The following is a 14144-nucleotide window of genomic DNA, read 5'->3' on the forward strand; positions in this document are numbered from 1 at the left end:
TATCGGTGCCTCCTGATGTGGACACAGGCATTCAACAGAAGGAGATTGTCTGCTGCAAGAGCTACATCAGCTCCCCTGAAAAAACAAGCTTTGCAGGCAGAAGCCTTCTTCTGTTGGGAGAGCAACACTGGCTATGAGGGCAGAGCTTTATAATATAAATAAGACTGTAGACTGCATGCACACGTACACCCACACTTGCACACATGCATGTAAATGCACATATACAAATACACTGGCATATAGTTACCATGTTTTCTCTACACTAGCTGCATGGTAGAAGCAGGCTCTTCAGACAAGAAAAACATGATTCTATGGATGGTTCCCCTGAGGAAAGAAGGATAAATTCTTTGGGGACAAGATTCCTCATCCTACCTTAAAATACCTCCCTTTTCAGTAGCTGCAAGCTATCATTTTTCAAGGCCAGTTCAAGCAGCAGCAAAATACTGTACAACTTATATTAACAGTATTATTTAAAATGATTATTCAAGTTTTAAAAATAACTCAGTACCTAGAATGACAACTCTACTGATTTAAAGAAAAAAAACAAGACAAAACAATGTCATGCACCCAGAAATAAAACACTGAGGATCAAATATATGAGGACTTAATGGGGTCAACTCTACCAGAGGCACCAGAGACATACCTATTTTTATAACGATGATGAATCTGGTCTATACAGTAGGAAGGAAGAGCAATTTAAGGGACTTATAGGAAAATACATTCTTTCATCTTCAGGGCATTGTTTTCAAAATCCAGCTCAGACTAGTGGTAACTGAATATTCTTTATTGGATGCTGTATGTAAAATAAACTAGTGGTTTTAATACAGATCTTAGTATATGTCACACGCCTTCCCCCCAAAATTCAGCCACAACTGGCAGTGATTTTTATTCTTTATGGAAAGTCAGCAAAGAGGCTATAGATTGAATATACTACTGTAAAGTAGGGGTGTACAAAGTGGGTTCTATTCGATTTGGGTTTGGCCCAAATCAGGGACAGTGATTTGATTTGTTGATTTGGATCACTGTCCCCGATTCATTTTGGCTGAATCCAAATCTGAAGATTCGATGCCGATTCAGATAAATCAGCGATTTGGACATAGACACAGCTTTAAATGTTTTTTCTACGTAACTCAAGGTACCAGTGCAGCTCATGAACAGTGCAGTGCTGGAGTGGATGAAATGTCCTACAGAAGCGCAGGGGTCCCCCCTACGTGCTCGGTAGCGAACCTGGAAGTGGACCAGAAGTACTTCCAGGCCACTTCCAGGTCTGCCAGGGAGCGCGCCAGGGGGCCCCTCCGTGACCCCCTGGCTTAGCAATCAGCTGCAGGAGGACCTCAGGTGCCCCCCCCCCCAGACCCAGGAGGCACCAGTTGCTGAGGCAGGGGGCATGAGAGGCCCCCAGTGCGCTCCCCAGTGGACCCGGAAGTGAACCAGAAGTGCAGTGCTTCTGGCCCACCTCTGGGTCTGCTGCCAAGCACACTGGGGAGTCCCCCATGCTCCTGTGGGACACTCCATGTGCCCCAGCATCGCAGCATTCATGAGCCACCTGCTACCTAGAGGTATGTAGAAAAAACATTTAAAGCTATGTCTATGTCCTAATTGCCAAATCTTTCTGAATTTCTCCAAGTTGATTCAGAGGGTTCCGATTCAACTGGAGAGATTAAATGGTCCTCTGATTCAATTTGGATTTAGAGATTCAGCCACCGAATTGGGCCGAATCGCTGCTGAAATGAATCAGGGACCGAAGCTTCACACAGGGTCATTGTAGAAAAGGATTCAGGCACAATGAGGAAACACCATGAGCAAATGTACATTGGTACACCCTGTGGGCTGCAAAAGCAGAAAGGAATTCACACGGCAAAGCTATCAAATATATTGCTGGAGAGGTAGGAGGTGAAAAGCAATAGGAGATGAAAGAAGCTAGATTGGGCCAGGCAGGGAGTTTATCCAGAGTGACTGGGTAAACAGAATGGCTGGATTTTGTGTGATGCTAGAAGGTTCTCCCCCCACCTTCCCCCCCACAAAGGGGGTCACATATATCACTTCCTGAAGTGGAGAAGTTTTGAAGCACTCCTTGTTAGAGTGCTGGCAGCACAGTACTGTCTGCAGTGCTTTGGCTGAACCTTGTACTCAAATCTGATAATGGAGTGTGTCACGGGGCAGGGTCCTAAGAGTGGCCGTGATCTCTCCTGGCGCCCCCTACTGTCCCAAGTTGCTGTCAATGCACCCTCGTTCTCACCTGACATGTCTTTGATGTTAAGAGTATTAAGAGTATTAAAGGGAGGCTGCCTTTAGTCCTCCTTGACACAGTACCCCTGACGTACTCCAGTTTGTGCCCCGTCTAGGGTGACTTGGTGCCCTCACGCCTTAAGGGCTACGCGTGGCTCCTACCACCCCTAATACCACATCCCAAGCCTTGTGGATGTCCCGGATGTTGTCTAGTCAATTTCTCAGATGGCCTGCATCCTCACAGATGTTCCCTGGCTTCTCCCGTGCTCTCTGCCCACCCTGGGGCCTTGCCTCACAATTGGGGCTCAGGTGGCCATAGTCGTACCTGGCCCTGAATCCCCTCCTTTGGCCTTAACACAAGCACCCTCTGGGGCTTCTCACCATTGGGGCTCAGGTGGCCAAAGCCATGCCTGGCTCCTAAATCCCCTCCTCGGGTCTACAATTCCTGTGGGGGCTCAGGCGGCCTCGACCCTACCTGGCCCCCATTCCACTATCCCCCTTCTCAGGGCAGCGGTCAGTGCATCCCTGAATACTGTGCCCTCTCTGGCACCGGGGTCCCCACACTGCCGTGGAGCCCCCCATGAGGCCTCCTCCAACCCCTATCAGCCTCATCCAGTCCTCTGGTGTAACAACAAACAACAGAATGTAATAACATGAGCCAACCGGCTACAATGCAAAGCTAAGCCTCCTGGCTAAAACAAACTCTAAACCATCAGGCCATTTAGCCTCCCAAATCCCTCCCAGGGCTTTCTCCACCCGGTAGCTGTTCAGACCATCGGGCTTCTCTACCCTGCCTGCTTCAGCAGAGCTCTAACTTCCTCAGCTGCCAGAGGGAAACGGTCTCTGGCCTCAGCCTGGCTTGTTTATATAGGCCAGGCTCTGCCCCCTTCTGGTCAGCTGACCAAACTGTGATTGCCCTGGCAACTGGCACCTGTCCCTCTTTCTAGGAGCAGGGCATTTCAGGTGCCCTGCGACAGAGTGCTACAGCCAAAGGTGGAGAGGCGTTAGCAGCTGCAGCTTTGGCTGGCTTTGTTAGTTTTCACTCTAAACATATTCATTGATAAATAACAAAATAAACTACACCTGCATTCCAGGATATCATCGGGCAGCCAGCTACTGGGGTTACTGCTCACACCTCACCCCCCAACCCACTCTGAAAACAACCAGCAAGGCAGGTGAGGTTACAAGGAGGTGAACAAATTTAATTGACTGGGTTATTTTTCCTTGCCAACAGGGAGAGAAGGGAGATGCTGGTAATGTGCTCGGGGGAGGTAAAGGAGAAGCTGGACCCCCAGGATTACCTGGGGCCCCAGGACCAAAGGTGTGTATATTGCCCCCAACACACTCTATATTTATCTTTTGTATGGGATATGTGCCTTGCATGGAGTGCTGAAGAGAGGGTGAAGTTTGCATTCATCTGCACCCAACTGGATTTAGGCCAAGATTTCATAAACTGGCCAGGCTCTACAGGGTTCTTTAGTTTGTTATTTTAAACATCGAAGGCTACAACATGTATTAACTGAATTTGTAGGGAAACAACTCTACTTGTGTTTAAATTATTTTTCTACAGGGGCTGTAAATGAACAATCCCCCACAATCACCACCAGTTTTTGATGCCATATGTGCCAGATGAGACAGGGTGAACATTGTGTACCAGAACTCTGAGATCTTCAGAGAACCAACTCTTATCCATACTTTCCTTCCCAGACAATTAGCAGATCAGAAATCCTGCTTAATGGCAAAGGACAGTTAAAGGATTTAGTTTCCTAAGACTGGCTCTATTCAGGATGTGTTAAGAGGTGTGTTAATGGGCTGAATTCTGATACTTTCACTCATGCTGAGTCATACCTTTATCCAGAAGTAGTGGAAAAATGGGAACTTACCCCAGATATTGAGACTGCCAAAAGAAATCTGAATGTTAAGATAGTATAATTCTACCTATCTTAGTGGAATTCCATCAATTTTAATTGTTATCAGGCTTAATCATTTCACCATTGTTGAAATCGCTCTTTTCTGCACATTTATGTTGATCTGTTCCTTCCCCCACCCCCAACTTTTTTTAAGGGAGAAGCTGGTGACATTGGCCAGCCTGGACTGCAGGGAGAAAAGGTATGAAGGGAATGGGAACAAATGGGACCTCTGAGAAGGATTCCAAGACAGGGAGCTCAGTTAGAATGCAGCAATTGGGAAAAATACTGTTTTGCAGCTGTTTCCCCTAATCAAATAACTGATTGCTATAGCCAATCATGGAAAGAAAGATATATATTTTCCTATACACATTACATTTTCTGCAACCTCTCATATGCAAAGCAAACAGAATATCATTAACCAACTGGCCCGTGAGCCCAAGTCCTAGACACAACAGTATTTCTGGGAAGCAGAAAGACATGCAGTGCTAGAGGGCAGGTAGTGGGATTGGCTGGCACACCATCCCACATTTAGCTGTTGCCACTGCATAAGCTAACCAAATGGGGTACATCCCAACATTTTGGTCACCCACAGCAGGACAGAGGAGCCAAGGGACTGTGGAAAGGGACATATAGAAAAAGCTGCGTGGAAAAAAAGGCTTGCAGCACAGAGGAAATGCTGATCTCAAAGGCTAGGGACAGACATTACACATAAACCAGTTTAAGTGATCAGAAACTGGTTTAAACCTATAACATAACAAATTCTGTGCACATAAGCCAGTTTGAAAATTGCCAAAACCGGTTTGAGGGAAATTTGGTTGAATGTAGTATCTGACTTAATTGATTTGGGTCAAACCGGTTTAATGCAATGTCAGCCCCAGGCCCCTTTCTGCTTTAAGTTAAATCAGAGTCCCCCAGCATCCTGGCACACTCTCTTGGCTGGGCAAGGCTCTCTGCTCCAGAGAGCTGGGCTGGCCCCTCCCCTTTGCTCCCTGGCTGCAGCTCTGGCAAAGACTGCTGGTACTGCAGGGTCTGGCTGGCTTCCTCCTGCTCCCCCACTCCCCTTCACCACTCCCTGATGAAGCAGGGATCCCCCCTCCCCTCTGCCTTACACAGACACCTCTCAGCATTAGCTAGCATACCACGTGTAGGCTATGGTCTGTGCTGTGGGAGACAGAAAAAGGCAGACAGGACTGTGTCAATTTAGGGCTTTGTGGAGCTAATCAACAGGTAGCTGGTAATGTCCCTCCATTCCTTTCTTGGAAAAGCTGTTCAAGAAGAGCTTGAACTAATGGAGAGAGGCTGTTGTTTTCTTAAAGAGCTGATAAACACTGAGTTAGGGGTGATAACACTATGTAGGGAACTCCCTGCTGGGCTGTGGGGTGGGGGGAGAAGTGGGCTCCCTAATCAGAACGTCCTGCTGGGGCCTGGCTATACCCTGCCTCAGCTCAGCACTGTATAAGGGAAGGGAGGGCTGTTCTAGTGCTCCTCAGCTTCTAGCCTGAGACACCACAGGCATGTGCTTGCATTTTTTCATTCCAGAGGGGATGTCTGTACAGTTACAAACTGGTTTAGCCTAGCCAGGTTAGACTAACCAGCAAAGATTAGATCAGCTCAGGCTTAGGCTTTTTGAATGTCTGTCCCTAGCCAAAAAGAAATGCATCAGGAACTGGGATTAAAGGGTCAAGAGGACAGGGAAGATCAAAATCATTTTAAGTCTTCTGGGTTCTCACTGGGCTAACCACCTCCTCAGAACAGTCTGTGAACATCATACTAAGGTATAAAGAATGTTAAAAATATCTTGCTCTGTGGAAAGTGTTGCTTCGTCTACTCCAAAGCTATAATATTAGCTATATTTCCTACTGCATTGAGTGTTATTCAAAACGACAAGAAGCTTAATTTACTGCCTAATATGTTAACGTAGCATGTGTGATTGTGGATAATAGTTCCCTTATGGAACATGAGTTTTCTGTTCTCATCTGAAAACCATACAAGATTATCAGTTTACCAAATTATCAGCTGCAAGATACTTGCATATAGGATTTCATATCCATATAGTGTGAGTGTGCATGTAATTGTATTGAGGAATGTATATTGAAAAGAAATAATATAAAGGGCCAAATATGCAACAGAGTATAAGGGAAATTATTCTGGTTTGATGTCCTCCCTACATTTGCATGGACAATGTTTTGATATAAATCAAGGTGCTAATTATTTTCCATCTTTGAATGTGATGTCTAAGAGTAGCGAATGGAGCATGTAGGAGGATCAGTCATTTAGTGTTACTTATCATCGGAAAAACACCATATGGCTTCTTTACGTCCAGCTCTCTGACCTGAAAGTATCAGTTTTGTTTAGCAAAATTTTTTGCTGTAAAAAAGAATCTCAGGCACTGCAAAAGGGGTTGATATGTAGTGATGTATTGGACAGGAAAACCATGCTATTATTTTCACCAATGGCATTGAACAATGAGACATGAGGAAGGGAATCATGATACCTGAAAGCTTGTTGTCTATCCCAACCATGCAGTTGGTCTAATAAAGATATAATCCATGAAAATTCATGCCATTGAAAAATGAGAGCATTTCTTCCTGTAAGAATCACTTCACTCGATGTACATTTAGCATTCTATGTCAAGTGTCCCAACATCTAAATCTGACCAATGCCATGGGAATAATTAATTTTTCAGTTTTGGCAGCTGAACTGGAAAAAATCATTAAAACGTCATTTGGGGTCACTTTTGAAATGAAATTTTATTTTTATTTTTCAGCAAACTAAAAAGGGATCGTGTCAGGATGTTGCATTTAACCTGAAACAAGTTATATGTTTTGCTCGTTCCAAAACGAACGATTTTGTTTATTGGCTAATTGTTAATAGATTTAAAGGGGTAGTTTCCCAAGGAGAGAGTAAGGAATTATAATTCCATCTGTGGGATATGAACCTGAGGAGACAAAATATGCTCAATCCCTTTTCGAGGGTCAGTTTTAGAACACAGACTAGCTCTATGCTACCTCACAGAGACAGCAGAAAACTCCGGACATCAAGAGCCTCTGAAGTTTAGGTTTATAAAATAAGGTGCATTGACATGCAGTGCCCTTTTTATTACAGGGAGAACCCGGTGCACCTGGAGATCATGGACCCGTTGGTCCAAGGGTAGGTGCCACTTACCCAACTAACCTGGGTCTTCCTTTATGAAAAAAATGAGAAATATTAGAAAGAGCAAATGACAATATGTCTGATCCTAATGTGTACCTAAGCTACACCAGAGTGCACTTTGTGTTTCTTTTGTCTCCCAAAATCCCGTTACCATAATTAAATTTGTTTATAGTTAGTTTGTCTTGTCATAATGGGGGAAAGCAGCTGGAGCCTACTTGTAAGTCTCACCTATACTACCTAGTTTGGGGCATCAACAGCTGAATGTATATGCTCTGTACAGGTGCTTGGCCAGCATGTGTCAACCTGAGCACTCATATTTATCTGTTCAAATGTGAAAATTGCCACAGGTCAAATTTCTGAATTCTGTTCCACAGCTTAGTTATTCAGCAGAACAACTGAGCTAGCAGCAATGCTGATCCTCTTTGTACTACATACTGATGTTGGATAGCCACAAAAATATCCCCATAGGTATATCTATTGATCATTCTTTAAACTTAAATTTAAAAAATATAGGCCATGAAATTGCTTCCCTAAGCACATCCCCCCCTCCCCTTCACATCATGGTGAACATCCGTATTTCAGCTCAGAGAAGATTATGGGGGAACTACATCCTTGGGCAACTCTGCTCTGTATTGGCTGGTTGAGCCCTGACTGGAGTTCTGATTCATTTTATAGGGTCCCAAAGGAGAACCAGGAAAGGATGAAATGGTGGATTATGATGGTAATATCAATGATGCTCTACAGGTGAGGAACTGCTACATGTATCTTGGGAGCCATGTTCAGTGACTTCTGGAGTAAGCTGTTCATTATTTTTTGAAGGACCTTTTCTTAGACACCCTAGCTCTTTCTAGCTCATTTTGCTCTGGGGCAACTGAGAGCTCTTCAGCAAAGTTGCAGGCTAGTACCCTAAGTGATGGAGTTCTGGGAGATGGTTGGACCAAGGAACAAATGCACTCTTGTGCCCCAGCCAGCCACTCCAGCATCTACATATGCACTGCTATGGAGTTTTTACTCCACAGCAGGATAGTATTTGTATTTACTAGTACTATCCTGCTGACATTAGTTTACTGCAGCCTAACAGGGATGGACGTGTAGACACCAATATGTTTACTGCAGTGCTAATTAGTCAACTGTGGAGTAAACGTCTAACGAAGATGCATCAAGTATGGACAAAACTAAACATGTCAGTTTGGTCCTTCCTAGTTCTTCTTCCATAATAAGAGTAATGAATATTATTCAGTATACATGATGCTTTTATGCCATTACTGATAAAAGAAAACAAATAAAAATCACTTAACTTTCAAGTTGTAATTTTATTTCTGTTTTACTCCTTCCTTTATAATTTTTAGGAAATACGAACCTTGGCCCTGATGGTGAGTCTGTATTCTTGACTGGGTATTTTGTTTTTGGACAAGCAAATGGAATTTAGTCGTAAGCAAAGTGGACAAAGTCAGACAAACTAGCACAAACTTTTTCAGTCATGGCCTGAGACATAGCAATGCTGACAGCCAAAAAGACATGTTTTGTGTTATATTCTTGTACTAATATTTCCCCTGCTTTGTAAATGCAGCACTGGGCTCTTAAGGCACTCAGCAAGGTTGGCCTAAATGAGGAGAACCCAGTGGAAGTCAAAAGGGGCCCAAGCTGTGCTATTTTCAAGGCCCATTGAAAACTTCATCTCTTTAAAGCAGGCTTTTCCCCAGTAACAGGAATATATAATTGTTTGGCACTTACTTTTGGAAGATAACTAACAAATATTCCTCTGGAGAGGTGAAGAATTAGGGCAGTCATCAGCCTTTTGTTACTCTGATGTCTAATTTTGCATGTAACACCCAGATACTATGTAAATGTGCACATTAGGAGCCATATGTCAGCTAATTTTTTTAAGTAACCTTTTATTTTGGGTGCTTCAGGTGTCAAGTGCCCTGCTTTGTAGTAACAAATGTGTTAAATTAGGCACACAAAAACTGAGGCATCCAGAATCTTTGTCCACTTCAAAGTTTTTGAAGAGTTTTTGAAGCCATTTGAACACATGATGAATTTGGGATAAAAGTTACTGTTAATTAAACTCAACCTCCACTAAGGAACTTAGCAAGCTAACATTTTCTTATTATCCACATTTTCTATCTGGGTACCATTTTTCTGTTAATAGAAAAAACTCTTGTTATCAGCTGTAAATAGAGATTTAAAGTCACTGTGTTTTCTGAAGCAGCTAAAAAGAACTGTTGTTTTCATGGCAATGTTTTTTTGTGTGCAAGAAATACTATATAGCTACAATTTACTTTGAATTATCATTGCTGATTATTCAGGAGCCTCTGGCTTACTCATTAGTCCCACTGGATATGTTTAAAGGAAACACCGCTGTTCTGTTCCACTATTTGAAGAGCTGTTTGGGTTTAAAATAAAAAAAAAAACTTTGACTTATTGTGAAAATGAGCTTTTTCTTGCTTAGGGACCTCCTGGACTTCCAGGAGCAGCTGGACCCCCGGGGCCACCAGGACAAAAGGTACTACCTGTCCCCTTGTGACGTGTGAATAGAGATCTAGAAAAGCATGAGAATCTAAAGATTAGAATAGTTGCAGCTGCTGTATTCTATGTCTGCCTCTAACACACATTCTACACCTTACAGTCCCTTAAGTCATTTCATTCTCCTTTCTATATCTCATGTCCTGAAATCCTGTGCTCCCACTATATGAAGGCACAGATGTGATTGAAGAAAGTCTATAATTCTTTCTACTCCCATTTTCCTTCAACTGACTGCGTACTGTAGCTAACCTCAGTACCTGGATTACGTTGTATTTATAACATAGTTCAGACCTTAATCTGCCAGTCAGCATGAAAAACTATGCAATGATGAAGTTGTTATTAACCCCTATAATGCTTATGTGGTTGAGTCCTGTTATCTTAAGCTTTTGACCCCTCTGTTTTTGTAATTATTAGCAATGAGAGCCTGGCTGCCCCCTGAGGTATCAGTGCTGATTATTTCTGACACCCAGCCCTGTTCTCTGATTTCTAAGCCCAATGTAAAAATAGGCAAAACAGTACTTTTAAAAAAATGTTTTGTGGTGTTTTTTTATTTAGGGTGAAATTGGCTTGCCAGGGCCTTCTGGGCATGATGGGGAAAAGGTAAGATGAGTAGTTCCTTATGTACATATTTATTAAAACTTTATTCTGTTGCTAGCTTTGGCATTGTAAAAGATAACTGGTAGTAGTTTGAGTTGTTTGAAACATGCAAAAATGGTCCACTTTTCCATTAAAATTCCAAATTTAAACAAAAATGCTCAATAACATTTTGAAAAGTTTTAACCAACATGGTAGATATGCTGGAACAAGATTAATTCTAGTGGAAAGTGTTGCAAAAATCTCTTTCAAATTTTATCTTGGAGATAAGGGGACATGAACAATTGAACTGTGGAATTTCTTTACCAGCTCTCATAACAATAATTTATTAAAAATCAGAAATGCATGGCTAAGAATTATTTAGCCACATACTGATTCACGTGTATATTTTTTTGTGGGTGAAAAATATAGGGCCTGATTCACCTCAAACATGCCTGATGAAAGAGCCCCCTAATGTGGTGATTAATAGAGCTGTGTGAACCTTTGAGTGCTGATTCGATTCGGAGGAGATTTAGCCCAATTCGGAGGCCGAATCTCTAAATCCAAACTGAATCAGGGGACCAATTAAAAGGTCCTAATCAATTCAAGGCTCTCTGAATTGATTTGGAAAACATTCAGAGTGCTTCAGTGACTCGGGCAGTCCCCGACCACTGCAGCAGGGAGCTGGACCTGGACTCTGAGCTTGTAAGTAAGGGGTGGGGGGGCTGGAGGAGGGGGGAGGGAACCATGGGAGGACCTCCGTCAGGCCCCATCCCCTGCCTTCTCCCCTCCCCCCCAACTCCCACACACTCTCCCATCCCCTCCCCCCCATGGCTCCCTGGGCCACCCCAGCTCCCGACCCTTTATGAAAGGAAAACTTAAAAAAACCCCAAACTCACCAGCTCCTGCAGCAGCCTTGGGGCTTGTGACAAAGCCCCCACACAGTGCGGGGCAGCAGGAATCACTCCACTGCTGGGCAGGAACTGGTGACTCTGGGGTTTGGGGGGAAGGTGTTTCTTAAAGGGCCAGAAGCTGGGGTGGGCAGAGCAGCCATGCGGGGGCTGGGAGAATGCATGGGGATCAGGGGACCCATGGCAGAGCCCCCCATGCAGCATGGGGCAGTGGGGGGCAGTGGGGATCGCCCCCCTCTGGGCAGCATCTGGTGAGTGGGTTGTTTTTTTTTTCCAAAGAGCCTGGAGCTGGGGCAGGCAGGGGAGGCATTGCCGGGGCTGGGAGAGTGGGCAGGGGATGGGGCCTGTCTGATTCGGCGGATTCAGCAGCAGCCAAATCTCTGAATCAGATTCAGCCAAATCAATTCAGGACAGTGATTTGAATCGAACCAAATCAGCCCAATCCAAATCTGAAGTGAATGCTAGCTACTTCGCACAGGCCTAGTGGTCTGACTCATGACTCATATTTAATTTATGTGAAAGCAGAGCACATCCATTGGGGTTGCTAGCTGCTGAACACTCTGGTTCTGGAAGGATTTAAGTAGCAGCATAGATAACCTTAATTCAGCACAGTGCTTAAACATATTAAGCTGTTCACATCCTTAGAGGGGAATACATACTTAAATAATTTGCTGAACTGTAGTGTCAGGACTTAATCCCAAATCCTTTGGTGTTGATAGTAAGCTTTCTATTGATTTTCATGGGCTAGATTAATGGTTCTCAACCTTTTTTGTACCAGGACTCATTTGTAAACACCAATGGCCAGTCCCAACTCAGTGCCCCTCACTCCTGACCCACTGCTCCCCACCCCCAGGCTTCAGCCCCCTAGTGTGTGGGGCTGGGCGGAATGCATGGGGCATGGGGGTCCCCAAGCAGCCCCTTGCAGGCTGGAAGTCTGCCAGCCTGCAAGGAAAAAGTCAGAGTTTCCCATGTTTTTCTCCTTTAAAGAAGAGTCCATTTTTCAAGTTTGTTCCATTTTTAAAGCTTGTTTGTGAGCCTTTCATATATTCTTGCAACCCACTTTTGGGTCACGACCCATAGGTTGAGAAATACTGGGCTAGAGCTTTACAGGATTGAGTCCAGAATGTTCAGCAGTTAGCAGGATTGAGCCTGAAATTAATAGTTATAAAAATAACTCTCTTTTCTTAGCTTCCCTTATACACAGACTCTGCCTCTGCCCTTTTACTTGACATTCAAACCCTCTTTTACATGGATGTGGAGACAAACTACATAGAGTAAGGCTCTGTGATGCGGTTTCTTTGTACTATTTCTGTGGCCTGCATATGTCAGCCTTATGTAACAAAACTGCAGTAGTTTCAGTGTTTTCAAGCCACTTTCCAAAGATGTTTAGGTAGAAAAGATGAATTCTCCATGACATGACCTAACCTTCGAGGCCAGCCATGGTACCCCCTAGCAGCCCGACTTGTCCTTCTTTGCTCTCTTCCCCACTGCCCTGCAACTTCCTGCCTCTTGCCTGCCACACCTTGTATTAAGGTAATGGGGGAGGCTTTCTCCCAAGGCCTGATGAGTTTCTTCAGGGCTTTTTCTCTTAGCTCAGTCCCTGTGCCTTCCGAGTCCCTAAACTCCATTCCTAGGACTTTTCTGCCCCACACCCAGTCCTTGGGGCCTGTCTCTAGTCCTGCTTCCCTATGCACCCCCTTTCAGACGGTCCTCAGAGTTTTTCTACTTTCTCACGCAGGCAGGGTCATATAAACCCTAAACATTGATCCCTGGCCTTAGTTTTGCCTCAGGCACTATAATAATAGCCTCCAGCCACACTTATTACTCTGATTTCATTTATGGCGCCTCCTGGCCATTTCTTTAAAGCAGCTTATCCCAGCCTTAGGCCCCTGATCTTTGTGCTGCTTTTTATCTGTCTGTCCCTTGCAGGGCTCAAAGAAGTAGCTACCTCCTAGAGGTCCCTGTGGGCTCCAAACCACCCCCATAGCCACAACCCAAGCTTCCATTCAACCAAAACCCAAATGCATACCACAAAACTGTTTATTCTTCTGAAGCTCTCCACAGAGCTTCCTCCCTTTCTGAGGATTTGGGCTTTGCTGGGCAAATCTGAACCTCAAGCTCATGTTTATATGGCCCCTTGCTCCTTCCTCTTTTGCTCATCTGACCCAGCTCTCTGTTAACAGGGCCCAGTTTAATCAGCCTTCTGCTGTCTGCCGTCTGGATCCTGCAGCCCATTCAGCTGTGCTATTTGTACCTGTGTAACCTGGGTACACCCAAGGGTGTGCCCTATTCTCAATAGGATGGGATGGGTAGGCAGGAGGGGGTGCTGTGAGAGGGATGCCAGAATTTTGAGTGAATCCCTCTTTCCTCTGTAGAGTTAGCCAAAGCCCAAAGTTCTTAACTATATACAATTTATTGAATTATAATATACATAAACATAAAACTAAATACCATATACATATATTTACACAGTGAACATTAACCAATAACCAAAGTCAAACCCTAAATAACACTATTTACAACATCACAATACAACATTTCAATTACAAAATATAAGGTGCAAACATGAACAATCTTAATAACATCTATTCCTTAATATAGTCCCTGACCCATGGCAAGAGATAGATAGTCCTCCTTCCAATGGGGTCCCTTCGGGGGGTGTCCAGGAAGCACCTCCCCTTAGGGCCTTGACTAGGCGGGGGGGGAGGGCTGCTCACCCAGCCCCTTCTCTGGGTTTGCCCGCCCCAAACATCTTTCCCCTGTGGGACCCAAGGTGGTGGTGGTCAGGGTGCAGCTTGATGGGGTCTTCTCTGCTGGAGTGCCTCTGCAGGCCTCTCCCGCG

General features: G+C 44.4%; 1 protein-coding gene across 1 annotated transcript in view; it reads left to right on the forward strand.

The window, feature by feature from the left end:
• COL13A1 (collagen type XIII alpha 1 chain) overlaps nt 1–14144 on the forward strand; it is a 119720-nt gene that overhangs the window by 70131 nt on the left and 35445 nt on the right. The window contains exons 23-29 of the mRNA XM_090058244.1: nt 3464–3550; nt 4294–4338; nt 7245–7289; nt 7968–8036; nt 8642–8665; nt 9745–9798; nt 10374–10418. Of these exons, the coding sequence (XP_089914370.1) occupies nt 3464–3550; nt 4294–4338; nt 7245–7289; nt 7968–8036; nt 8642–8665; nt 9745–9798; nt 10374–10418 (369 nt within the window). The remainder of the gene's footprint in view (nt 1–3463; nt 3551–4293; nt 4339–7244; nt 7290–7967; nt 8037–8641; nt 8666–9744; nt 9799–10373; nt 10419–14144) is intronic.

The sequence above is a fragment of the Crocodylus siamensis genome, chromosome 7 (assembly GCF_052110815.1).
Source record: "Crocodylus siamensis isolate JL-2025a chromosome 7, ASM5211081v1, whole genome shotgun sequence".
Taxonomy (NCBI): domain Eukaryota; kingdom Metazoa; phylum Chordata; order Crocodylia; family Crocodylidae; genus Crocodylus; species Crocodylus siamensis.